This window comes from Cryptotermes secundus, unplaced genomic scaffold (genome assembly GCF_002891405.2).
Source record: "Cryptotermes secundus unplaced genomic scaffold, Csec_1.0 scaffold931, whole genome shotgun sequence".
Classification (NCBI taxonomy): Eukaryota; Metazoa; Arthropoda; class Insecta; order Blattodea; family Kalotermitidae; genus Cryptotermes; species Cryptotermes secundus.
The window spans coordinates 504,740-530,253 of NW_019732382.1; the positions used below are offsets into that span (position 1 = coordinate 504,740).

Here is a 25,514-nt window from a genome sequence, read left to right on the forward strand (position 1 = left end):
TTGGACTCCACCCCCCACTAAGCGAATTAAGAAAAAAAAAAAGAGAAATCATTCTACGCAACCCTAAAGCTAATATTTTCAGTTAACTATAATTAGCATTATAAACACGATATACACGCGAACTCATGAGGTGGGAGAAAATCGTAGCAACTAACTTTGGACAGCACATCTCCCTCATTGGTAGGCCTGACACATGTTAGGTTAGGTTGGCGCAACACAACACTGCGCGTTGAACTGCCTCTCTCTCACGTTTCTCATATGGGGGGGGGGACTCTAAAGAAGGACTAAGAAAAAAATTGAACTTTGTGAAAACAAATTATCATGTAAACATTGTTTTGTTAACTGTACCGCCTAGATACGACTTGGAAAGTTGGGCATGTATAATCGATGAGATAAAGAGTTTATAATAAGAAATTAAGAGAAATGTATCAAATTTTTTAAACATCTTACATTACTAAACCATGATCTACATAGAGCTCTCTATATAAGACAGGGCTCCATTTCAATAAAACTGTAAAAAATGCATTGGCTAGGAATATTGCTCTGCCTTGTTCTAAAATCTTCCACAGAGATATGAAACCAATTTAGAACATCGACAATCCCACATTAGTGACCCCGACTGAGCATGGACGCGGCAGACAGTTCGTCAGCAGAAGTGTCCAGAGTGGCCGTGAGGCTCCCGCCGTTCTGGCACGAGCGACGTCCAGGCCGAGGCGCAGTTCACCTTGGCCGGCATTAGCAGCGAGCGCATCAAGTTTTGCCACGTCCTCTCACCGCTGAACCACCGGTACGCCACAGAGATGGAGGATAACATCACCTCTCCGCCCGAACGAGACCCCTACACCCTACTGAGGTCCAAGCTTATGAGGCGGCTATCCCCATCGTCAGAACAGCGCATCCGGCAGCTCCTCACGGTCGAGGTAATTGGAGACCGTAAGCCTTCCCAGTTCCTGCGGTACCTCAAGAGTCTCGCACCTGACTTGTTGATAACGTCATCCGAAGCGTCTGGACCAGCCGGCTGCCCCGCAATGTACAGAGCTTCCTAGCCGGCCAGAACGAGAACTTGGAGGCCGCAGCCCTCTGTGTGGACCGCATCTCCGAGGTCGAAGTCCAGACGGCGCTCGCTAGCGTTGGTCAACCCACGGACAACGGCGCACTTCGGCAGGAGATCGCTGACCTTTCCCGCCAAGTGGCTGCACTCAGCACCGGACAAGACCGCCTCCACGCCTGCTTCAAGGAGCTCGATACCAAGCCGAAAGACCGAGGCTCCAGCCCCAAGAATTCCCGCCCCGCCTTAAACAGCCGCTGGCCTGGCAGCAGATCCCCCTCCCGTGGCGAAACCACATCCAGTACTTGTGGTACAATCGCCGCTTCGGCGCAAAAATGTACTCCACCCTGCTCATACCGCCAGCAGGGAAACTGACACAGCAGACATCATCGGCGGCACATGTCTGCGCTACGACAGGCCGTCTCTTCATAACGGACAGAGTCAACAAACGGCAGTTCCTGGTCGACACGGGTTCGGACATCAGTGTATACCCCCGCAGGCTCGTACATCGACGCATGGAACGTACCAACTATGACCTGTGTCCGGCTAATGGCACTACCATCCACACATACGGATGGCTGCCTCTCAGCCTCAACTTGGGTCTAAGCCGAGAATTCACGTGGCGGTTCGTGGTGGCCGACGTCACGCATCCTATCATCGGCGTGGACTTCCTATCGCATTTCGGTTTCCTGGTGGACTATCGGAACAACCGCATTCAGGGCGGGGTCACGAGTCTTTCAGCCCCGGCCTCAGCGGCCGACGCACTGATCCCCAGTGTAAAGACCATCAGCAACGACACACCGAACGACATCCTCACAGAGTTCCCGGATCTGAAACGCCCAGCCAGGGTCCAGTGCGAAATACGACAAAACACCGTCCACCACATCAGGACTGTACCTGGCCCACCACGGCGACTGGCACTGGACCGGCTCGCTATCGCAAAAGCCGAGTTCGATGCCATGTTGCGGGATGGTACAGCTCGCCGTTCTGAGTTCCTGGTCCTCGGAACTACACATGGTGCCCAAAAAAAAGACAACGGTTGGCGTCCATGCGGCGATTACAGAGCGCTCAACTCCCGAACCATCCCTGTCCACCCTTAAGACATACAGAAGACCGGCATCACCACTCCATTCTGCCTCTTCGAATTCCCATTCATGTCCTTCGGCCTGCGCAACGCCACCCAGACCTTCCAACGCTTCATGTCTGCGTGCCGCTGCTTGTCTTTACTACGTGTGCTGTCTGATGTCACACAGGAAGACTACACAGAATAACACCTGTACAGTGTGGAAACAAGAACTAGCCACTGCAGCACTTTAGACATAAGGCGAGTAACCCTAACAATTTAAAATTTAGAGAAAATTTTAAAGGATTTTAAAATTATAACTAAAGATTTCATAGTGCTACTACAGGAAAATCAAAACTGACGTGTGCAAAATAATCTACATACTAGACAGATATCAACGAGGTAGATGTTGATAATAACGAAGAAAGTAACGTGTTTTTTAAATGTTAATTTTAGACTGGGTTCAGTGTGGCAGCAACGTAAGGGTATACACCTGATGATGGCCACTAGAGGCTGAAACATGTAGTGTAGAAGAGAGCAAGATCAAAGACATATAATATATATTGTTTGCACTTGGGACGGAGTTTGTATCATTTGTCGCGTAGAGTGCAACAGGATGCTTAAATATAATATTATAAATAATCATTCTTGTGAAAATTACTCAAGGGAGGCAAGTAAATCTGATCCACTATGCAGATCAAGTATTTTAAAAAAATCTCTACTTAACAGACATGATTTTTTTATGGTGACGTCTGAAAGTAGGAAAGATGCAAATCATTTTAATGCCTTAAAACTAAAAAAAAAAAATTGTAATATTCATAAAGAAAATGTTAATAATAATGGTTTTAAAATTTACCATCAAAATATTCGAGGCCTGTTAAATACTAAGACCAGTGAAATTTACGCTCGCCTACATCAAGAATTTCCGCAAATACTCTGCATTACAGAACATCATTTAAATTATCACAAATTGGAAATTTGACTATAAGTAATTATAATTTAGGAACTACATAGTTATTGTAGGGAGTCTTTCATTATGGGAGGAGTTTGTATATACAGTATGTACATAACTCACTGGCTTTTGAAGTTATTAATATCAGAGAATTATGTATAGACAAAGCCATGGAGGCATGTACTGTAAAATGCAAATTTTTATCTAGTATATTCTGTATTTCAGCTATTTATAGGTATCTGTCCAGTAATTCTCCTTTATTTATTACCCAGTTAGAAACTGTTATCAAAAAAATTTATAAACCAAACTTACAAATGCTAGTTTGCCATGATTTTTATATAAATTATCTTGTAGACAATAATAAGAAGCAACAATTGAACTACATGCTGCAGTCTTTCAATTTATATAGTGTGGTTCATTTCCCAACTAGGATTAGCACTACAACTCAAACATTAATAGACAATATCTTTACAGACATTAAATTTGAATATTATATTATTCTTCCAGTATTTAATGGTTTATCTGACCATGATGGACAATTATTGTCTTTACATCAACAAGAGTAACATGCTTTATTATTGACAAACCAAATACACCACCTCAATCAACAGCCCTTTATTTATTTTTCCACATGATCGCCACTTCTTTGTATACATTTCTCCCAGCGTTCTGGGAGTTTGAAAATTCCCCTTCTATAAAATTCCATTTCAGCCATCCGAAGACACTGACGCACTGCTTTCTGAATTGCCTCCCTTGTCTCAAAACGTTGTCCACGCAGCTGATCCTTCACAAATCCGAAAAGATGGTAGTCGGAGGGTGCCAGATCAGGGTTATAGGAGGGGTGTGGAAGAACTTCCCACCCAATCTTTGCAATTGCTTCCAATGTGAGGCGAGTGGCATGGTGGCGAGTGTTGTCATGCAGGATGATCATGTTTCGTCCCGGACGTTTATCGCGCTATGCACGACGCAGTTTGTGCAGCGTCTGGACATAATGAGCAGCATTGATGGTTTGCCCAGGTTCCAGGAATTCGGCCAGAATAAATCCCTCTGCATCCCAGAAGACTGTGCCCATAACCATCACAGCTGATGGCACTGTCTTTGCCTTCTTTTTTGATGGAGAATGCAAATGGTGCCATTCCATACTCTGCTGTTTCATTACAGGCTCGAAATGGTGAAACCAGCTTTCGTCACCTGTCACAATACAGAGCAAAAAATCATCGCCTTTGTGTCAATATCTCTGTAGCGGTTCTGAGGTGATGGCTTTTCGCTGACCTTTGTGGTCTTCAGTCAATAACTGCGGGACCCAACAAGCACAAACTTTCCTATAGCCCAAGCTTTCAATCATCTCCTGTACTGCACTGTGCCCTATTCCAAGTTTTCGGGCTATTGTGTCCACAGTCACATGCCTGTCATCTTGAATGATCTCATCCACTCTTTCTTTGTTGCGTTCAGTTGAGGCTGTTCGAGGACGACCGCTCCGAGGCTCATCTTCGATGCTGGNTCAAGTGTCATGACAGGAATATACATATACACAGATCATGCAAATTGAGGTTTAAATATACGGAATGTAACTAAAAGGTATGGACAAACCTTGGGCAAGAGTTCCACATAAGAAAACGAGAAAAGATGTCAATTTATTTGAAAGGTAAACATATGAAATAATGCAATTCTAACAGCAATTCAGTCTTACAATGCAACACAAAAATCTATTTCACTAGACCTTTATCAGTTATACACTATTCATTAGCACAGTAATGAAAAAAGGAAAAAACTGTGTTGTCCTTATAAAAGTAAAGAATTAAATTTATGAATAATAAATCTAGATATACTCATTCAACAAAACAAATATCACATGCCTTATTAACTACAGACATTCATTATCACAGCACTGGAAAATATATATATAAAAAAAACTATCTTCTTAAGAAAAAAGTTCACGAATATCCAGATAATCTCAGTACAACAAATTAAATATCATATTACCTTATTAACTACACGAAGTATTGAAAATATCATTTGTATAAGCAACAGAGGGACATACCAATCTCTTCTTTGTAGTACTAAATTGAATACAAAGCCATCTGTGTTACCAAGTGAACTAAATATACCATACAGAATCATCTGTTGCTAGAACAAAAATGATTATTACTACATAACAAATGCTTCATCAGTACTGAAATAAAAATGTTGAGCTTTATAAGGAACTTTGTTATAATGCGCTTATGAGACATATGTAATTATTAACTTCAGACTAGAAGATGCATATCTGGTAGCAACAACTGTGCTAATGCAGCCATACCTGAAACTAAATAGCAATATTTCTTCTTAAACAAATGCTTAAAAGCACCCAGAAGGAACAATGATACTGTTTAACTGATAACAGAAGGCGTAACCTGCCAGGCACGAATGTGATTATCAGAGTAACCAGCAAACAGGGTTTGTCCATCACTAGACCATGCCAAGCAAAGGCAGTCTGGTGTTTGTGTGTCCAAGCCTGAAAACTGACTGATCACCTCAGGGCACAGCTCATCCACCAGCAGCTTTCCTTCTAAGTCCTAGAAATGGAGAATGAAAGAAAAAAAAAATCTTTGTTTGCATGCAGTTCACATTTCAGATGTGATGTAAACAGAACATGTACTGTACTATTTGTATTGTACTGAATTCATGCTAATTCCAACTTAAGCGATATATTAATATGCTACAAAAATTATATGCTGTTGGTAAAACCGAAGTACTCGGAGAAAACCAGCCCCAGCACCACTTTGTCCACCACAAATCCCACTTGACCAGACCTGGGATCGAACCTGGGCCACCACGGTGGGAAGCCAGCGACTAACTGCTTGAGCTATGGCGCGGCCCCACCCAAATCTTGATAGAGGGTCCAGTAGCTACACACATCCAGTAGCGGTTTGATGAGAAACAGAGGGCATTGATTTTGAGTATACAAATGTTTTTCAACAGTTTTTACATTCAAGCATACTGGAAAATCTACTCACCCAAATCTTGATAGAGGGTCCAGTAGCTGCACACAACCAGTAACGGTTTGGTGAGAAACAGAGGGCATTGATTATGCCCTTATGCTCCAGAGTATACAAATGTTTTTCATCATTTCAGTCCCATAGCATAACTGCCCAATCCTACCAAACACAAAAATCGTTTATATATATATATATTTTTTACATTTCAAGAATAGCCTTATTTGAACCTTACCTTAGTTCCTTAGTTAACAAATTAAGAAGACCAGAATCTTTCATTAGCTAGTTTAAGAGAACATCCAATTTAATAATCACATACCTTCCCTCCAGAAGCACAAAGGGAACCATCAGGTGATACTGTCACAGAATTCAGATAGGCAGTATGGCCAGTATGATCAGTCTTAAGTTTACAATTTGCAAGATTCCATACCTGTAAAAATAGACACGTTTAGTTCTAAAATTTAATATGATGGAGTCCAGCAGGTGGAATCCTGTTAACATTCTTTTGTAAGATTTGAGGCTTTCACGGCGGTGACTATGAAGAAAGCAGTCTTCTGGGATTTGGCACCGTGTATATGTGGTGTTAACCGACGTTTCGGAGGAACGTATCGCCCCCATCTTCAGGGTTGAAGAAAAAGTATAAGAATTCTGCAAGCGACAACACCGTGAGAAACGGTAAAGCAGACTGAAGAATATACTGTGTATTCTTCAGTCTGCTTTACCGTTTCTCACGGTGTTGTCGTTTGCAGAATTCTTATACTTTTTCTTCAGCCCTGAAGATGGGGGCGATACGTTCCTCCGAAACGTCGGTTAACACCACATATACACGGTGCCAAATCCCAGAAGACTGCTTTCTTCAACATTCTTTTGGTTTTATGAAGTCTGATGATCAATGATAAATAGAAATTTAAGGCAAGATATATACAGACTTCAATGTAATACTTGCATCAGCTTTTATGTCTTATTACACATTCAACATTAGAAATAAAAACTGCAATCTGAATCATGTCCTACCTTGACCCTTTTATCCCAGCCACAGGATACAATAATTGGGCTCTGTACATTTGGTGAGAACCTGACACATGAAACCCAGTCTGTATGGCCATCATCCTGAGAATAAGATAGTCAGCGTGAACTGTTAAATTAACTGTTACAATTAACAAGGTTTTATTTGGCAAAAAAAAAAAATGATGGGTGCTTTGTACATATTGTAGCATGCAGACCTGTTACTTGACCCTGAAAGAACATGCTGCTAGGTAACAGATTCTTAATAAGAAAGTATAAGCAGCCATTACTGAGTCACACCTTTGCAAACAAATATGTTCCCATGGAAACAACTGGAGTACACCAATAAATAGCGTTTTCTACGTGTTACATGCCAAGGGGTTATCAATGGGACAAGTTCAGAAGTTAGTGAGTTGTAATGGAGTCTGTCCGTGCAGGTGAGTACAGAAGCTGAATAATCTCCACTTTAGAAGCTGTTACCAGGGAATGACTAGTGAAGACAAAGCAAACTGAAAAGACTTGGCATGTGCTGTAAAGATTTATAAAGTGTGGAGATCAGTGATGGTGCTACAATTAAGTGAAGTCACAAGTTGTGTGTTAAAGTGGTCAGTAAATCCAATCTACAATCCAAAACCCCACCGATAGTCATTCATACACATGACAATATTTTGTACCCCTTTTCATTAAAACAATCTCCATAGACTAATTTTCACTGGTGGTATACAAAACTAGCATCTATAAAACTTACCTGCATTGTGTATTTACACTGTGCTAATGTATTCCAAAGTTTAATGCTTTTATCTCTACTACCAGACACAATTTGTCTGTTATCAGCTGAGAATGCAACACTTAATACATCCTGGAAAATAAACAAAAATTATTTTCTATTTCATTCAGGTTACTTCTCACAATTCTGAATGAGAAGCTGTACAGTAATACAAAGAAGTGAACGTCATTTGTATTTGCAGGTAATTAACTCTCACTGATCACAATGGCTGTGCATTCTATGGTATGAACTGTCTTTGCCCACTCAAATGCTGGGATTGTGGGTTTGAATTCCACTCAAGGCATGGATGTTTGTCTGTGTTTACTTTGTGTCTGTAAAGGTAGCGGCCTTGCAATGGCCTGATCCCTCGTCCAAGGAGTCCTACCAACTGTCTTAGGATTAAGAAACTGAAGTGAAACAAAGCATTTCATGGAGGCCCTATTCTCCAAAGTGTGGACAACAGGAAAGAGAAAGAAAGAAGAGAAAAAGGTGATTAACTCTCATGTCCCAATAATTATAGTAATTTAATTACACCAAGCTCATACAGTAAACAGTGTGCAGATATGGAATATACCTCAAAATCTAAATAAGCACACAAAATATGATCTTTATTACACAAAGTAGAACAGAAGATGGTCTTACAGCTTATTCTTTAGGCAATATAATTATTTTCTATCAATTGCAGTGGTTATGTTGCAGTGACTAAGATAAAGGTGTGTTAGGACAGAACACTGAAGTACAACTGTGGCTGTATGAACACATCTTTGTAATACATCCAAATTTAAAACTGTTGTATGTAAAAGAACATAAACATATATCTGCAAGCTAACAGTAAATTATACAGTGACCCAAGAGGAAAGGTCAATATTCTGGGAGGTCATATTATTGGTCATTCTAAGCAAAAAAGTGTATATGAACATGTGTCCTATTCCACAGAGCTATTTCACTGTACAGTTCCAAACTTATTGATAAGAAATAGATATTGCGTACTGTTTCTAATACTGGTATTCACTGTTCAAGTGACAAAGTTGGTGCAGTTTACCTAGTACAATACATTTCCAAAATTCCGCCATCAACATCATTGCACTTTGCAACTTGTGTGAGGACAAGGTGTGTTGCTCGTCTCAGTGCATCTTGATGTTCCTTTATGCGGGCGATAATATGAAATAGCTCTATCTCAGAAACCATTTGGAATTGGGCACATACATACACTTCTTTGCTTAGAATGGCTGATACTACGGCCTACCAGAATATTGACGTCTCCTCCTGGGACACCCTGTATATTAGGTTTAAATGGACCTTAACCATAAAATGTTTCATATTTTCATTGCACTTCATCTTACATACAGGGTGGGCCAGACTCAATTAGGCAGTTTTTGATTAGATGTTATTTTTATTGATAAATGTTAACAATTGCAATGGTTACAAAAATGGAATCACACACACATAAGTCATCGATTTTCAAGATGCTGGTCAACCTGGGCACCACCTAAGTCAACAGACAGGCTTGCAGACGCAAAGCAATATTTTCACACGCCTTTCTACCCATAGTGGAGGAATTGTTTTGGAAGAGACTGTGGACCTGTCATCTGATAGATTACTGATGATGATGATACTAAGACAATGGAGTGGAAATTTTCAAGTTTAGTTATAAATATTATATCTGGTGAAGCACAAGTTCTCTTCCTACAACAATAATGCATGGTATTGCTTAACAGATACTGTTTACTAGTTGGTATGGATCATTAAAAGTAAGAACACAAGTTCAATTTACAAACCTTACTGTGATTTACAAATTGGCGAGTGCTGACTCCTTTAGTTAGGTCCCAGAGTCTAAGAGTCTTATCCCAGGAACCCGAGAGAGCAAAATGACCATCTGAAGATATTACGGTATCACTAACAAAGTGACTATGGCCATGTAATCTTTTTTGAGGGATCCCAAAGTTTGTCTCATCACGAAGCAACTTCCATAATATCAAGGAGCGATCTGAGGATAAAAAAATACAAAACCAAAGCTTACTCTCCTAGATAACCAGCACAGCTCTAACAGAATTAACCTGTATGAACACCATGAGATGTGATCCTCATGGTAAGCACAAACTGGTCAGCCTTTCAAGTACTATTTCGTAACAAAGGCATTGAAGTGATACACAAACGCAAGGTGACGGTTCTCTATGAGTACTGGGCTAGGTTGTCAGACTTCCAATTGCACATCAATATATTACAGTACTATCATCATGCCATTATGTAGGCATACCTCGAGATGCTGATAACATCATGTCTGGATATTTTGAATTCGTAGTAACTTGCGTAACCCAACCACTATGACCTCTAAGAGTACCTCGCAATTGCAAAGACTCGGACATTTTTTCACGGCACCTGACCCTACCCTAAACCAAAATCTACGACCACACCTCAACAACTCTTGTTAAAATTCCCTCTGCAACTCTCTCCACGCTCTTCACTCAATATATAACGAGATAACGAACATGCGCCGCATGATGGCGCCAGGTTTGGTGCAAGAGACATTATCAAAGATTTTAAACTACACAGCACCGCACAGCACTTATTTGTGTGCATGTAAAGGGCGGAAACGGACATCTTAAAATAATGCTGACAAATAACTTACCTGGGAAGTAAAATCGCCCGATTTACAATTATCTCTTGTTATAAACGAATTACATATTATGTAGCTCAACGAATGTCGATATTGTAATAGACGATTGCATTCTGCAGTGTTACAAGTGAAATGTCTCATAATAATGTCCTTGTACATAATCTAAACCAATTATTATGAAGAGAACAAAATGTTTTATGGTCTACTTTGCAAATGGAAGATCTTAGAAGTAATAAAGTTAACTTTTTATTTTCCGTAACAATCTACACAACTTAAATCATTTTAGGTGTTAACATGATGTACCACCAGATGACGCAGAAATCAGTTTTTAGTATATACAGCATGACGTCACATTCAAGTGTTATCGGCCATCTTGAAGTGTATTTTGCTTCTAGGTACAGATAAATTAATTTCATATGCAATTTGTATGGTGTGAAGTTAGTTATATGTTCTGTGCATTTCATAAATAGTGATATTTGTTAAAATATATTTAAGTAGTCCAACGCAATGGAAGAAAAGGCTTCCTTGAAGGAATTAGATCAGTGGATAGAACAGTTGAATGAATGCAAACAACTGACAGAAAGCCAAGTAAAGACATTATGCGATAAGGTAAGAGGTATGATATAGTAAATTTGTGTCAGATTTTGAATTCAGTTTTATAATTGATATTTTATATGTATCATAATTTACTAGTATTAAATATTTAGATTTATGTGTATAGAAGACTTTGTAATCATACTTATAAGATTATTTTTAGTCATATCGTATAGAAATAGTGTGCCAGTGTTTCATATTGTAAAAACGGATAAGCCAAATTTAATACGTAATTAGTATATCCACGTCTGACACCAAAAGAACCATTTCTCTACTGTAAAGCTTACTGCATTTCAGGCAAAAGAAATATTAGCCAAAGAATCAAACGTACAGGAAGTAAAATGCCCTGTAACAGTTTGTGGAGATGTCCATGGACAGTTCCACGATTTGATGGAATTGTTCCGAATAGGTGGAAGGTCGCCAGACACAAACTACCTCTTCATGGGAGATTATGTTGACCGTGGGTATTATTCAGTGGAAACTGTTACACTACTAGTTGCATTGAAGGTAAGTGAATTATATTTTAATATGAATATGAATTGAAATATATGGAATTTTGAGACAGGTGAGGATGTTGAAGTCACAGTGTAGCATTCAGGAATTAGGAGAAGTACTTTTAAGGACCAAAACAGAAGTGAACTGAAAAATAAATGTTTTTTTGCAACATATGCATTATTGTAGGTAGGTTACATTAGATTATTGTGATTTAAGTGAAAAATAGAGTCTTTTTGTTTCTCTCATTTTCATCATCCCCTTCAGTACCTCACTTCTGAACATGGTATGTACTTGTCTATTCCAATTCAAACCAGGTTCCACATTTGTTCCATGAACTTGACATAACCTACGTTAATGTTACATTATGTACTTTTGTCATTAAATAAACTTTTAAAAGCAGAACATATTAATCCAGAAACATAAAAGGTAAAGTGCTTAACTAATTAAGCACTACACCATGAAGACATGGGGAAGTGGATATGTAGTCATGTAATTTTGACCTCGGCATTAGTTTGAGGTAAGTGGTGAGCTTCATGCCCTGGCCACTTTACCCATTGAATAGGAGGCTGGGAGAATCTCAAATCTGGTTTGGACGATGTGGAGGAAGAAAAATCTGGCCCTAAGCAGGACTTGAACTCCAGTTTGTTGGCTGTCCAGCCAGTTGATATGCTGACTGCACTATCCCAGCTCTCACAGATGTTAATCCATATCAACTTAACGTGCATATACAAGTGAAGGAAGGCCAACTAAAGATGTCAACAGAATATGGATGACCCCCAGTACAACATTAGCTGAGTCAGTTATATCATCCATCATGTGTTAATTCCATTCTCTTTATTTGAAACTGTATGCATATTATAACTAAAAAACTATACTGAGTGAGATGAACTGTACTGACATAATTATTTCATTTCACCCTGACCTGACTTCATACATATTGTAAACATACTAAGCCAAACTGAATAGTGCTTGTGTTGATTATTATACTTTGTCTTACAGTTTTGCAAGTCCCTTTTCTTTGTATAGAAACCTGTAAGTACAGCTTGTGTGTTAGCCTTAGTTACTGTTGAGTACCTATCATCCTTTCCTGTATAGCACATTGGTAGTGAAAGAAAGTGGTCTAGGCATAGCATGTGGTTGGATGTCAGATGGAAAGGACTGGGCACCTGTGTAGAGTTTGAATGGTTTGCTGAAAGTTGAATATTAACACACACTCCTATTTTCAGGTTCGTTATCGGGAAAGAATAACAATTTTGCGTGGTAATCACGAATCTAGGCAGATCACACAAGTATATGGTTTTTATGATGAGTGTCTACGCAAATATGGAAATGCTAATGTATGGAAGTTTTTCACTGATTTATTTGACTACCTGCCACTGACAGCATTGGTAGATGGGCAGATATTCTGTCTCCACGGAGGTCTCTCTCCATCAATAGACACTCTTGATCACATCCGGGCATTAGATCGCCTTCAAGAAGTACCACATGAGGTGAGGGCAAACATTATTAGGTACAGTGTTGAGAGGTGTGAAAATTGTGTTCTTAGATGTTTTGTTACTTTCAGACTCATGACCTTCTCATTTCATAATGAGTTTTCATATGTTTAGGGTCCGATGTGTGATTTGTTATGGTCTGATCCTGATGATCGGGGAGGTTGGGGTATTTCACCCCGTGGTGCTGGTTACACCTTTGGGCAGGATATTTCAGAGACATTTAACCATTCAAATGGACTGACCCTTGTGTCAAGAGCACATCAACTTGTTATGGAGGGTTACAACTGGTAAGTTTTTTTGGTCTAGACATGTGTGCAGATATTTTCTTTTCCACTGTCCTTTAATATCCATGATTGAATTCATCAGTGTAATAATTTGTTTTAGGTGCCATGATCGTAATGTAGTAACAATTTTCTCAGCACCCAATTATTGCTATCGCTGTGGAAACCAAGCAGCCATAATGGAACTGGATGATGCACTGAAATACTCATTGTAAGTATTAAGTGTAGTTTTCTCAGGTAGAAAGGTAAAGGTAGATTTACCCCTTTAATAGGCTGTGGAGGCCCATAGTGTTGTGAGATGTTGAGGCCTCCACATTTTCTATACAATCAGCTCGCAGGTGGTGGTGAGGCCAGCCTTATGTGCCAGCCACCCTTTACCCCAAGGAGGATCCATGGTACTTGTTTCCTTTAGAGGTTGAGTCTACCCCAGGGTTATAGCGTGGCTGGAAGGATTAGGTCAATTGGAAAGTACAGTGACCACATCGGGAATGGAACTTGCAACTTTCTGGCTTGTAGCATAGTGCCTCAATCAACTACGCTACTGTGTGCCCCAATTTCGTCAGGTTCAGAATATATTGTTTATTTAAATTAGTGTATGCTAAACTTGACTGTTGTTTAATTACAGCCTACAGTTTGACCCAGCTCCACGGCGTGGTGAGCCCCATGTCACCAGAAGGACTCCAGATTACTTCTTATAAATCATCATTGCAGCAAGACCAAGCAGTTGGCATTTATCTGCCAGGCTGCCTCATGTTTACACTATCCATGACCCCTTCTGTAGGGGTGTTTTTAGAACTCAGAATGCCAACAAAAGTTAATGTGTTGCTATGTATTTTTATGTGAAACATCTCCCTAGATGTAGGTGATCTGGCTCTTTCCACATGAATTACATTAAAATCTTGTTGTTACAAAATTTTCTTTCAATTTAGGATTAGGTGCTGTGTTCTGTTTTATGTAAACCGAATGAACATGTACTGAAGGTTTACTTGTTCATATGACTTATAATTTTGTAATAATGAGATTTTATTGTATTCACTAGTAAAGGTAAGCAGTTTTTTTAATGATCATGTAATCACTAAAGCCACAAGGGTGTGATACATGAATGGACCCCCTGTATTGTATAAATTACGGTAAGAAAGCACTAGCCTATTGGACATGTATTGTCTCTGTGCACCAATTTGCTGAGAAACACTTCTTAAGGATGCAGCTCATACAAATTCCACATTTTGCATCCAGCCACATAATACAAACTGTATAAAAATGTGTGATAGTATAAAGCTACAAGAAGTTTTTTCCTTCCCTCATGTTCCCCATTTTCACTCCTAAGTAAATTATCTTGTAAAGCAGATTGCTTGTACACTTGTAATATTGTGAGTTTGTTTTAGGTCATGTTAGTAACACTGAGGTATCTGCTGCATTTGATCACATGCTAATGTTGCCTGTGGCTGGGCACACTGCAGTTATGATTTGCCCAACAAATTATAACAAAGAAAATACTAGTTATAGATATTTTTTGTCATTGGTCTTTCTTTTCTACAGACGTTCCATGTCTATGATTGTCTTGTATATTAAAGTGACTTTATACAGTATATGATTAGTTCTTAGACCATTTCAGAGTTTAACATTTTCATTTCGTTTTAAAATATTCATATGAATGCAGAATATATGTTTCTATTTGAAATGGTTTTTTGAATGTTGATGGATTTGGACATAGTCAGTCAGTAGTTGAAATTATAGAATTTGTAATTGTTTTCAATTTGTGTTGATTACTGTTGGCTTTTATTTAATATAATGAAATAATAATGGCAGTTTTTACATGAATTGGTTGTTACTGTTTATGTCCAAATTCTTTGCTAGAATCCCTTCTTCCTTGAATCCTGATAATTGTTGAGCTGGTAAGTGAAACTGATGTACATTCGATGCAGAATATATCTTAGTCTGAGCTATGTCGCAGAAAGAGGGGAAGGGAAGATGAAGGATGGAAAGCAAGGGGGAGTACAATGTAGGACTGTGTTCATTCTGTATGCACTAATTGCACTATTGCTTGGCCATCTTATCCACCCTACTTGTACCTCAGCTGACAGGCCAACTCATGTGTGTTTTTGTAAGTCAATGAAGCTTGGAGATACTGTGTTACATTTGTAGAATTGCCTGATAAGAATCAATAAATACATAAGTCCTGATTAAGATTTCTTGCAAAAAAATTATCATTTTCTATGATATGACAATACTGTCATATACTGAACTTAAGATAAACGCTGTTGTGTAGAAGAGTGTATAAATGTTCAGGTTACAAGCACTGATCTCTGGTAAAATTTAATTTAAGAAGCTGTAATTGCAATTTTATGATATGCAGATAGTTACAAAACAGCAGATTTAATTAAGAGAATGGGGGGATTGCTATATAATTGAAGTAAACCAATAAATAAAATGTACAGTATAATTTAGTACAGTACACAGATCATAAAATCTCTACGGTCATATCTATATTTGTATGAATTTGTTTCATTATAGTAAGAATATTGCAGTGATGTTACAATATTGTTCTTTAGAATGTAAACTGATCACCTTAACACTTTGAGGACCGGTGGCTTAGTTTTATGCCCAGTGCTTTTAAAATGGCATATTATTATGATTTTAGGACATGTTAGATTGTAACACACAATATCTTTCTCTGATGCCACCCAAATGAAATGACTACTGCTTAATATTATTCTGGAATGTTTGCTTAGTAGGCAGTAACTTGATCTCGCTGTTTTTGGGTTTCCCCTCCAAAGGAAAATGATCTTTGACCCTTCAAGCTCTTATGTACCAGGCAGGAAGTTAGTAGTGCAATGAGTCAAGGACAGAAGCGGTTGAAAACCAAGCAATATCTGACTTGTTGTCCGAGCTATCTGATGTTCCTTCTGAGACGTGCAGTGATAGTGATTTAGACAGTGGCAGTGACGGGACAACAATTGTGGCCACAGACAATAAAAGTGAAAGTAGCTCCGATCAAAGTGCGGGTAGTAAAATTGCGGGGACAGCCACATGGGGAAAAGTAGACAAAACGCTTACTTTGGGACAGTTTACCGGAAATCCAGGGGTGAAACAAATTCATTGGATCCAACGCAAGTGTCAGAAGTAGCAGAACTGTTTTTTGGAGATAGGAATACTCTTGTTGTGAATATGATTTCCATAATTTACAATTCAAGCATGGTTGATGTTCAAAGGAGACATGGACAAGTAAAGAAGCCTATTTGTTTGTATTTCTGAGTATAATATGTTCATGAAGGGAGTTGATAGAGCCGATCAATACTTGGCCTATTAATCTCTTCCTAGGAAAATAATAAAGTGGACAAAGAAAGTTGCATTGTGGCTTATAGATTGTGCCATTTTCAATTCATTTTTGGTTTACAAAAATCTAAACCCTGATTCGAAATTGAAATACAAAGCATTTCTGATGAATGTGGCAAAGGCCTGGGCTACAGACCAGATGGTGGTGGCAGAACCAGAGTCAGGCACAGACTTAGTGCGACCGGGCCCATCAACTCCCACCCCACGCAATCCTCATGTGGACACCCCTGGGCGACTCGGGTGATATGCGGAAACATACCCTCGTGAAAATTGTGAAGAGTGAACATTCCAAGAGGAAGCATCTTTCTAGGCAGTGTTGTGTTTGTACAGTTCACACACGGGGGGGGGGGGGTATGACTGTCTACATTGCAAGTACTGTGTAATGCCACTGCACAATGGGGAATGTTTCCAGAAATATCACACTCTCAAGCACTTCTAGAAGCATTGGTAAGTGTTCTCCAAAAATTTTAGTTCATAAAATTAATTAGGAGATTTTATATTAATTTTTAAAATGAACAGTGCACAAGTTAGGGTAGTAGGTTTAAAAATGCCGGTCTCCAGGGTGATTTAAATATTTAAATTGCCGGTCTGCAAAGTGTTAAAATGCTCGAGGTTCAGTTTATTGTAACATCCTTTAGGACCAGGTTATTAACTTCTGCAGCAAATATTTCAACTCTTTTATTGTACTGGAGTGACTTTACTTATACATGGTTTATTTAATTGTGCTTTAATTTGCTAAGATTATACAGCATTGGATGGTCGTCAATATTGAATTCGAAAGGATGTGAAAGGAAATTATGCCAAAATTTAGAATTCTATTGCAGCATTTGCCTGGTGCGACAAGGAACAATACAGTATAGCTAGTCTTTGGTCTGAGACTTGTACCTTGGATCTCCCACACACAAGCAGGAGTGCTAACTCCTTGGCTGCATTTGGTTACACTGACATCTATCCATGAATTTAATGAATACTGAACATGGTTGAAACAGGGTTGTGTCTACTGTTGTAAAGCATCCTAAAGAGAATATGCTAATTGTTTGATGTGAATATCTGTTTCATTAGGAAGTTTACATTTATCTTGCACAATCCATGATCATTTGATTAGTTCATTAACAGTTCTGCCACTGGAACAGATAGAAAATGTGATCACTACTGATATCTTGTAGGCCAATCGAGGAGTAGAAACAAGTTCTTGCTGTTCTTCACAGTTCTAGACAAGCAAGATACTGCACACTCATTTTTCCTATGTTTTCTTATATATTGAAAGAAGTTTATGACAAACAGAACAGTATGCTTCGAAATTCTTCAGAGGAAAAGTGTTTTCAGAAATAGGATATCATTGCTGTATGTCATTACATATTTATTATTCATAATTTCATTAGCACAACTCTTGCACCTTTTGACGTAGATTATCATAATACAGGGGATGGACAAAAATATGGAAACACCCAACAAAAAACACATTACTGTGACTAATATCGTGCAGGACAATCTCTGGCTTGCAAAACTGCTTGCAGTCTCCTTAGACTGCATAAATAGAGGTCCTGTATGATTTGCAAGGGAATGTTGTACCATTCTTCCTGCAAACATTGGCAAGTTCTGTTAATGATGATGGAGGTGGATAGCGCACACGCAGATTGCACTCCAAAACAGACCACAAAGGCTCAATAATATTGATATCTGGCGATTGTGGGGGCCATGGCAGAAGTGACACTTTATCATCATGCTCAGAAAACCAGTCCTGGACGATATGAGCTGTATGAACATGGGCATTTTCATCTTGGTAAATAGCATCACCATTGGGGAACAAAGTTTGCACCATGGGATGGACGTGGTCACCCAAAATGGTCACATAGTCGTTGGCAGTGACGTGACCTTGCAGGGTAATGATGGGTCCAACAGAATACCACAATATGGCTGCCCATACCATGATCGAACCCCTGCCATGTATCACTCTTGGCAGCAAACAATCTGGATTGTAAGCTTGGGATGGTGTTCTCCAGACGTAAACTCGGCCAGAAGTCGGAAACAGGGTGAAGGTGGACTCATCCCACCAAATGACCGTCTTCCATTGCTCCATGGTCCAGGTTTTATGACTTTGGCACCACACTCTCCTCATAGTGGCATTTTGATCACTGATGAGTGGCTTTGGAATTGCAGCTCATCCAGAAATACCCTGCTTGTGGAATTTCCTTTGTACTGTTTTGGTGCTGACAGGGTTTGTGAGCGTGACATTCAGTTCAGTAGTCACTTTTGCAGCTGTAGTCTTATTTTTCGTCACAATCCTACACAATGTTCGTCTGTCTCAATCACTCAACACACATTTCTGTCCATGCTGGTGTTTATTGGATGCGGTTTTTCTAGTCCTGTATGTAGTCATAATCTTGGATACTGTGCCTCGTGAAATACCAAAAACCTCAGCTACCTTGGTTATGGAAGCACCCACCATACGGGCCCCAACAATTTACCCACGTTCGAATTCTGTTAGTTCTGACATGATGCACTAAAAACTGCACAGAGCACTGTCTCGATAACAAATGAAGCTTGCAACGTATTGCGGAGGTTGTACAGGTAGCGGTATTGGGCAAATACGACAGCGTCACCTACAAACGTTGCTAAAATAAACACTTCAATTCAGGCATGCATTTCATGAGGTGTTTCCATACTTTTGTCCATCCCCTGTATATCCCATTCTCCTGTGTTTCTGTTTCATCATCTTTGTCTCCGACATGAATCCTTTGATAAATCCTGTGTTTGCTGCAGAAAAATATTTTTTCTGTAATGAAACTTCCTGTTTATGGTTTTTATTTTTTTACCTGTATGCTTTCTGAAGAGCGGAATACTACTTTCATATACCAGTTTTTTTATTGCTAGTGGGGTGGGACTAAGTCCCTTGGACTGCGGCCACTTCTGGCCTGTTGTACCAGCCCCAGATGATAGGTGAGGGTGATCGTGGAGCAGTTGGTGGAATGAAGATTGGCAGGGGAAACCTAAATACTCAGAGAAAAACCGCTCCAGCGCCACTTTGTCCACCACAAATCCCACCTGACCAGACCTGTTCATATACCAGTTTGTATAAACAATTTGTGGGCTTAACATTTTGGCCAACTAAGGAATGAAAACAGTAGTTGATATTTTCAGTCCAAGCTATGTAAACAGAAAAACACTGCTCCAACCCTTGTACTTTGGAGAAAATATTAAACAAATTGAATAATCCTTGTAAAATTTATAACCAGTTGGCAATGGGTTTGTCATAGAAAATCCTACCCATGATAGCCTGTAGTCTGACCAAGTTACAAGTTGACAGTAAATGCTATAATTGTAGATAATGCACTAAGAAGTGAAAACCAGATAGTCTAATTCCCGAGAATGGACTAATCTGGCAGAATCTTCCAAGGAAGGCTATAGCTTAAAAAGGGCTGCTTTGCCAATGATGATGACATAATGCACTGGAAAGGTAGAGATATAGTTGCATTTATCCCAAATTGATTATGCACCATGCTATGGAGAATTATGGGGAAGTGGAGGTATAGCTCTACACATTCTTGTGCTTGGCACTAGATGTGTTCTTTATCTGTAGAGCAAGAGCCCCAGTACCCGCTGGGTAGAGGGCTGGATGGGCCCCAGAGCTGGTCTGAATGCTGTGGAGAAGAGAAAATCTCCTGCATCTGCTTTTAATTGAACTGATTTATTGGCCATCCATCCTGTAGCCCATTGCTAGATCATATCAGGTGGCCTGGCTCCTACATAATGCACTGAGTAAAGAACTTCATGTTTAAGCCCTAGGCATTCATGAGAAACTAAAATCCACCTCTTCATCCCTTTTGCAAAATAAGTTTTACATAAACATTTCAGCTAGGAAATGAATAACTCGTGATATTTTTTAAAGGTACTTTCAACAACTCTTATGGCCCTTTAGGAATACTAGCAGGTTGGTCCTTGGCGTATCATTAATAAACCTTCATGAGTCCAAGACTGATCCCTTTATTCATAAGAAATAAATCAGCACCACTGGATGAGTGCTATGGAATTGAGGTGTCAGAAGTCCCACAGATAGTGGGGATAACAATTCTTAAGGTTTCCCAGTCTCTGTCTATTATTTCTCTTTCTGTCAGCCTCTTTTGGTCTACGTTAGTGAGCCCAAAATGTGTGTAGGTTATGACTACCAGCATTCCTATGGAAAGAATGACTAGTGCTGGAATTGGAAGCATAACAACTCAGTCGTCCAGCCTGTAACTAGTTGCTATATCGACTAAGCTACCCCGGCTCTCACAAGTGTCTTGTACATCAATTTTAGTTACAATAAAAATGAGTCTCTCTGAAGTTGCATATCTGAATTATTGGACAGTATTTGGAAAGATCGCGATTCTTGTATGCTGCATTTGAGAAAGACAGTGAACAGAACAATAACTGTAAGTGGAACCATTCAAGAAAAAGATAAAAAGTATACTTAATTGTAGTACAACATGCAGGCACTACAGAAAGGTTATGTGGTAGATCAGATAACCACAGAATACTATTTATTACATTATTTATTTAAACTATATTATGGATATATTATATTCCTTTACCAACATATAACTAGTTACAATAATGGGCAATGACAGTCTTATTATATGCTCTGATTTTAACAACAAAAATAACAAACTGGAAACTGACAACTTCTCTATCATTTTTTAAGAAATGTATACCCCAAAGAGAGATATGTCAAAACTGCACAACTAAGTAATCTTTACATAATTCTTCCTGTATTCTGTACCTCTGCAAGTGAAAATAAATTACTGTATGCGAATCACAGCTTGTTTTACTATCACTACTGTAATGACTACAACCGTGGTGGAAGGCATTTGGTTTGAGGTATATTAAAATTCTTACTCAGAGATGAATTTAAGTACTAAGAGGCAGAATGACTGGCTAAAAACCTAATCCAGTGTACTGCAAATAAATGCATTTATATTCCACAAATAATATTAATTTGACTATTAGTCATCATCAAAAGGAGATGCTGACAATGGCAAATAATGCAAACTTGTTTTTCATAGGATTTACATTCTGCTAGAAGGGAAAAGGTGTTAGTATATAGCAATTCCTTTGTACACTGAAATGTGTTGAGAATTTCAAATGTGATAATTGTGACACATAATTCTCCTGAATTATAACATTTATTATAATAAGGAGAAATTGTGCATTTTCACATAACTTTCAGACTGATGGCCAGATGGAGTAAGAAATAGAAATTATTGCACAAATATTGAACACAATCTTGAAGGCAAAAAATGAATAAGGGTATTGTCATCACACAACTCAGCGACTCGTAATAAATTGAGACATGATTGACCTGCAAAATCCCAAGTTGCATAGCTGCTGCAAGAAGCCTTATGCTGAGTTTTATTTTCACAGTTAAAAATTCTACTGCTTTGATGCATGAAATAAATACTCTATTTTGCCACAAGAGTTCACTGAACTTGTCAACAGAGAGCAGGAAATTAACATTTTAAACACACAAAAAATAATACCTAAAGGCATAGCTTTCAAGATGTTGGATTACTGCATAAAGGAGCTGTCAATATCACCACTACAGATCAACAGCATGAAATGGATTAACATACTATCCACTCAATTCAAAGTTTTTCAGAGCTGAGTGTATCAGTTTTTATGAAATATTTTACAAAGGTATGTACAGACACATGGTCCATATTGAAAGACATTGGTCTATAGTAGCCTACACACAAACATGGCCATCACATAGGCCATGTTGGTAAAAATGGACAGATCAAGCAAATGCCAATTCAGTATCAAGACGTTCAAACACTTAGAGTTAACACTCTGCCTGTTACATATTCATATCATTAAAATCTACCTAAATGGACCAATTACTTAAAACCACTTTCATGCACTTATAAAGATAGAGTTCTGCTACACAGGTGGCCAGATAATTTTATGTACTCTGTTACTTAAGGAGGATATAACTCTCAACAGAGATGAGAAACCTGCAAGTTTCTCATCTCTCTGACATTTATATAAAATCTTAAATGATGAAAAGTATTATTTTCAGGACGTGTACTTTTCCACAACATACTGTCCAATCCTCAATTTAGGAGTAACAATAATATACATAAATTAATATTCATATAACATTTTGTCAAAATCTAACAACTAATGCATATTTCATTCAAGCTGCATGTATCATACATATCTTAAATGTATGTAAAAACTTCTCTTTCTCCATTTACCCAGTCTTTCATTTATAAGATAGTGTAGAAAAGAATCAAGTATCTATTAACTGCAGCAAATACATAAATAATTGAAAGTTCTCTACAGCTTCTTATTGATGGCATGAAAGAAAACTGATTCTTTTCTGAGCATATTTTTCTCAGACAAGACCACAATTCATTATTCTGTCAATGCATCATAACCATAAGAGCTGACCACAGTATAATTTCTAATCCTGAGTATGTCCTTTCAAAGCTACGAATGGAAGAAATAATATCTGGTAACTTGAACTATATACTTATAATTAGACATTTATCTTTGAATCTCAATGAAAGATTAACATGCACATAACATATATGTAGATTTAAAGCTACAACTTAAATAACCTTTTATAAATTCTAATTCAACAGAAACCAGAAACAAATGAGAAACTGGTTACACATAAGGTGCTACTGACCATTCAAAACAGTGACAATAAGAACAGAATTAGCTGTAAATGAAATTCCCTCTCTTGCAGACTCCATTTCATGCTTCTTTCCATGTTAATGCCCTGTTTGAGACCTCACCTCCAGCCTCTTCATGAATTCAACCAGTTTTAAAGTTTCATGCCTGTGTCAAGGTCAAGCATTTGCTTCAAAAGTTCATATGTTGAAAAGGACACTGCAACCATTGGAATAGCTCTCAGGTAATTGATGCTCATACCTCTATACAGACCCCTGAACACACCATTCTCTTTGTAAATGAGGACAATTGTACTGATCATCCCTACACTGAAACAGAAAAACAACATACTGTCATAGTTGAAGTGAAATCTCTTTGCGTATGAACAATTCATCATGTAACAATTTAGTCAAATATTACGGGCAATATTCTAATGTCAAGGACTGCACATTCAATTGAATATGAATCTGAATTAATAGTTTACATTACAGAGCACACTACAACACCTTTAATGTGCTTTGAACTGTAAATATCCATAATAACTGAATGTAAGTAGTAAATACTAATACAGTGAAAGTACAGACCACATAACAATATCATGAATAATTTTTTCATATTCATATTCATATTCATATTTATTTCAAGTTCAGTTGATCCATACATGAGTTGAAAGTACAAACTGTTGGATATAGAACGTGTCACAAAGTAAATACTAGTCTAAGTTCCCATTTTAATGCATCAAATCTAAAAAATCTTGAAAATCTGCTCCAATGATTCATGCGTAAAGTCTATTATATCAGTCGCAAGAAAAGGGAAAAGATATCATTTGCATAGCAGTCATAAGGATGGTTTAATTATATTTTGTCTCCAACTTTACAATGTTTAGTAGCTTCACATATTAACTTTTCATTGTTGCAATGGTTTTTCATAGTGCTTTAAATGCTTTGTGTTATTTTACTATGAATTCAATTCATAAGCCCTCCAAGCTGGAGATAAAACACTTAAACACTACAGCCTTATAAAGCTGTTTTCTGTCAACATGTACATGTGAAGATTGAAGAATTTGTAAGTGGTTAAAAGTATTAAAGTTATTTAATTCTGTGAGTAACCAAAGGGAAACAAAAATACAAACTACCCTTCACTTATAGTACATGAACATACAATTTCACTCTTTAGTAGTAAACTGTGCCCTACTCTACCTGATCACAGCATTAATAACACTTTACAGTGCAGCACCAGAGGTTTCCACTACTCTTCACAGCTCCTCTTCTCTCTGCCCTCTTAATTCCTGGCACTACTTTGTCGCATTTCTGGCTCATCATGAAACGCATCTATCACCCTTTCATAAGACGTTTCAGTAGTATAAGAATGAGGTTAATTACTGCTTCCATTAAGTATTAATCTTGAGCTCAGATAGGAAAGTGGTTGCTTCCTCAGTCTCTGAGCATTTAAATTTAATTAGAACAAAGACTTTTTTAAAAATGCTAACTAGTTGTGGATTATCATATCTTCTTTAATTATTGTTTTGTCATTCAACTGGATATCTTGTGAAATGTGCAATTAGTACACATTGATACAATTTCCAAAGTAGATTTCAGTGTGCACAGTATTTTTCAGCACTGTAGACACAGTACACTGCTCTCCTGTTTTGCAGTTATTCTGTGTGCCTTTCAACATAATTCTGCAATCCTGCAGACCACCTATCAAGTTCCCTCAGTCCATCAGTCTGTGTGAAAGAAACAGCCTGAGAACTGCTGGATGACTTTTCAAGAAATATGATACTGGAGACATTTACAAAAAATTGTCAAGCCATTTCATTTTAATTTTGATTCGATAATTTTACAGTACTGCATAAAGACCTATATGCATTTCTGCATGTATCTTGACTGTAACTCGCTAAATATTTGTCAGAGCAAAAACATCTTTTAGACAGAAGTTGTTTTGAGATCACTAACAAGAATTAAATGCTATGCACACATTTCCAAATATCTACATTCAATAATATCTTGGATCATCAATGGCTTTTAAAAATTGTCTTTTTTCTTTCATTACACAGATAATTAGAAGTACACCACCTCAAGTAAATGAAAGTCTGGTTGTATATGCAATTTTCACTTACTAGACCAAAGGTTTCAGGACAATAGCAACCTACAGTGTAAATTTTCTTAATCAAATGGTAATAAATTTGGGCTCTTACTGCTCTTTCCTTTCTCTGAGAAATTAATTACATAGTTT

The 25,514-nt window shown here is 38.2% G+C and overlaps 4 protein-coding genes across 8 annotated transcripts in view; 2 read left to right on the top strand and 2 right to left on the bottom strand.

Moving 5' to 3' along the window:
- Positions 1-1,383: 1,383 nt before the first annotated feature.
- Positions 1,384-2,148, top strand: LOC111867671. Its single transcript, XM_023857712.1, has one exon. It carries the CDS (start codon positions 1,384-1,386, stop codon positions 2,146-2,148), a length of 765 nt encoding a protein of 254 aa, XP_023713480.1.
- Positions 2,149-4,595: 2,447 nt separating this feature from the next.
- Positions 4,596-10,338, bottom strand: LOC111867664 (guanine nucleotide-binding protein subunit beta-2-like 1). Its single transcript, XM_023857699.2, is given in 7 exon segments — positions 4,596-5,618; positions 6,060-6,200; positions 6,358-6,468; positions 7,053-7,148; positions 7,792-7,902; positions 9,588-9,796; positions 10,067-10,338. Coding segments are annotated over 7 exon segments (963 nt in total). The 5' UTR covers positions 10,176-10,338; the 3' UTR covers positions 4,596-5,432.
- Positions 10,339-10,767: 429 nt separating this feature from the next.
- LOC111867665 (serine/threonine-protein phosphatase 2A catalytic subunit alpha isoform) lies at positions 10,768-15,476 on the top strand. The gene is made up of 6 exons (XM_023857700.2): positions 10,768-11,035; positions 11,318-11,527; positions 12,742-13,005; positions 13,123-13,295; positions 13,393-13,500; positions 13,915-15,476. Exons 1-6 carry the CDS (start codon positions 10,934-10,936, stop codon positions 13,985-13,987), a joined length of 930 nt encoding a protein of 309 aa, XP_023713468.1. The 5' UTR covers positions 10,768-10,933; the 3' UTR covers positions 13,988-15,476.
- Positions 15,477-21,220: 5,744 nt separating this feature from the next.
- Positions 21,221-25,514, bottom strand: part of LOC111867661 (graves disease carrier protein homolog) — a 46,269-nt gene continuing 41,975 nt past the window's right edge. For all 5 annotated transcript variants that reach the window (XM_023857693.2, XM_023857692.2, XM_023857691.2 and 2 more), the window contains one exon: positions 21,221-23,608. In XM_023857693.2, coding sequence (XP_023713461.1) covers positions 23,434-23,608 — 175 coding nt within the window. In that variant the 3' untranslated portion in view covers positions 21,221-23,433. The remainder of the gene's footprint in view (positions 23,609-25,514) is intronic.

Coding starts and splice junctions, on each gene's coding strand:
- LOC111867671 (XM_023857712.1), top strand. CDS start 1,384: ATGTACTCCACCCTGCTCATACCGCCAGCAGGGAAACTGACACAGCAG.
- LOC111867665 (XM_023857700.2), top strand. CDS start 10,934: ATGGAAGAAAAGGCTTCCTTGAAGGAATTAGATCAGTGGATAGAACAG. Junction 11,036..11,317: donor TAAAGACATTATGCGATAAG/GTAAGAGGTATG, acceptor ACTGCATTTCAG/GCAAAAGAAATATTAGCCAA. Junction 13,006..13,122: donor TTCAAGAAGTACCACATGAG/GTGAGGGCAAAC, acceptor TCATATGTTTAG/GGTCCGATGTGTGATTTGTT.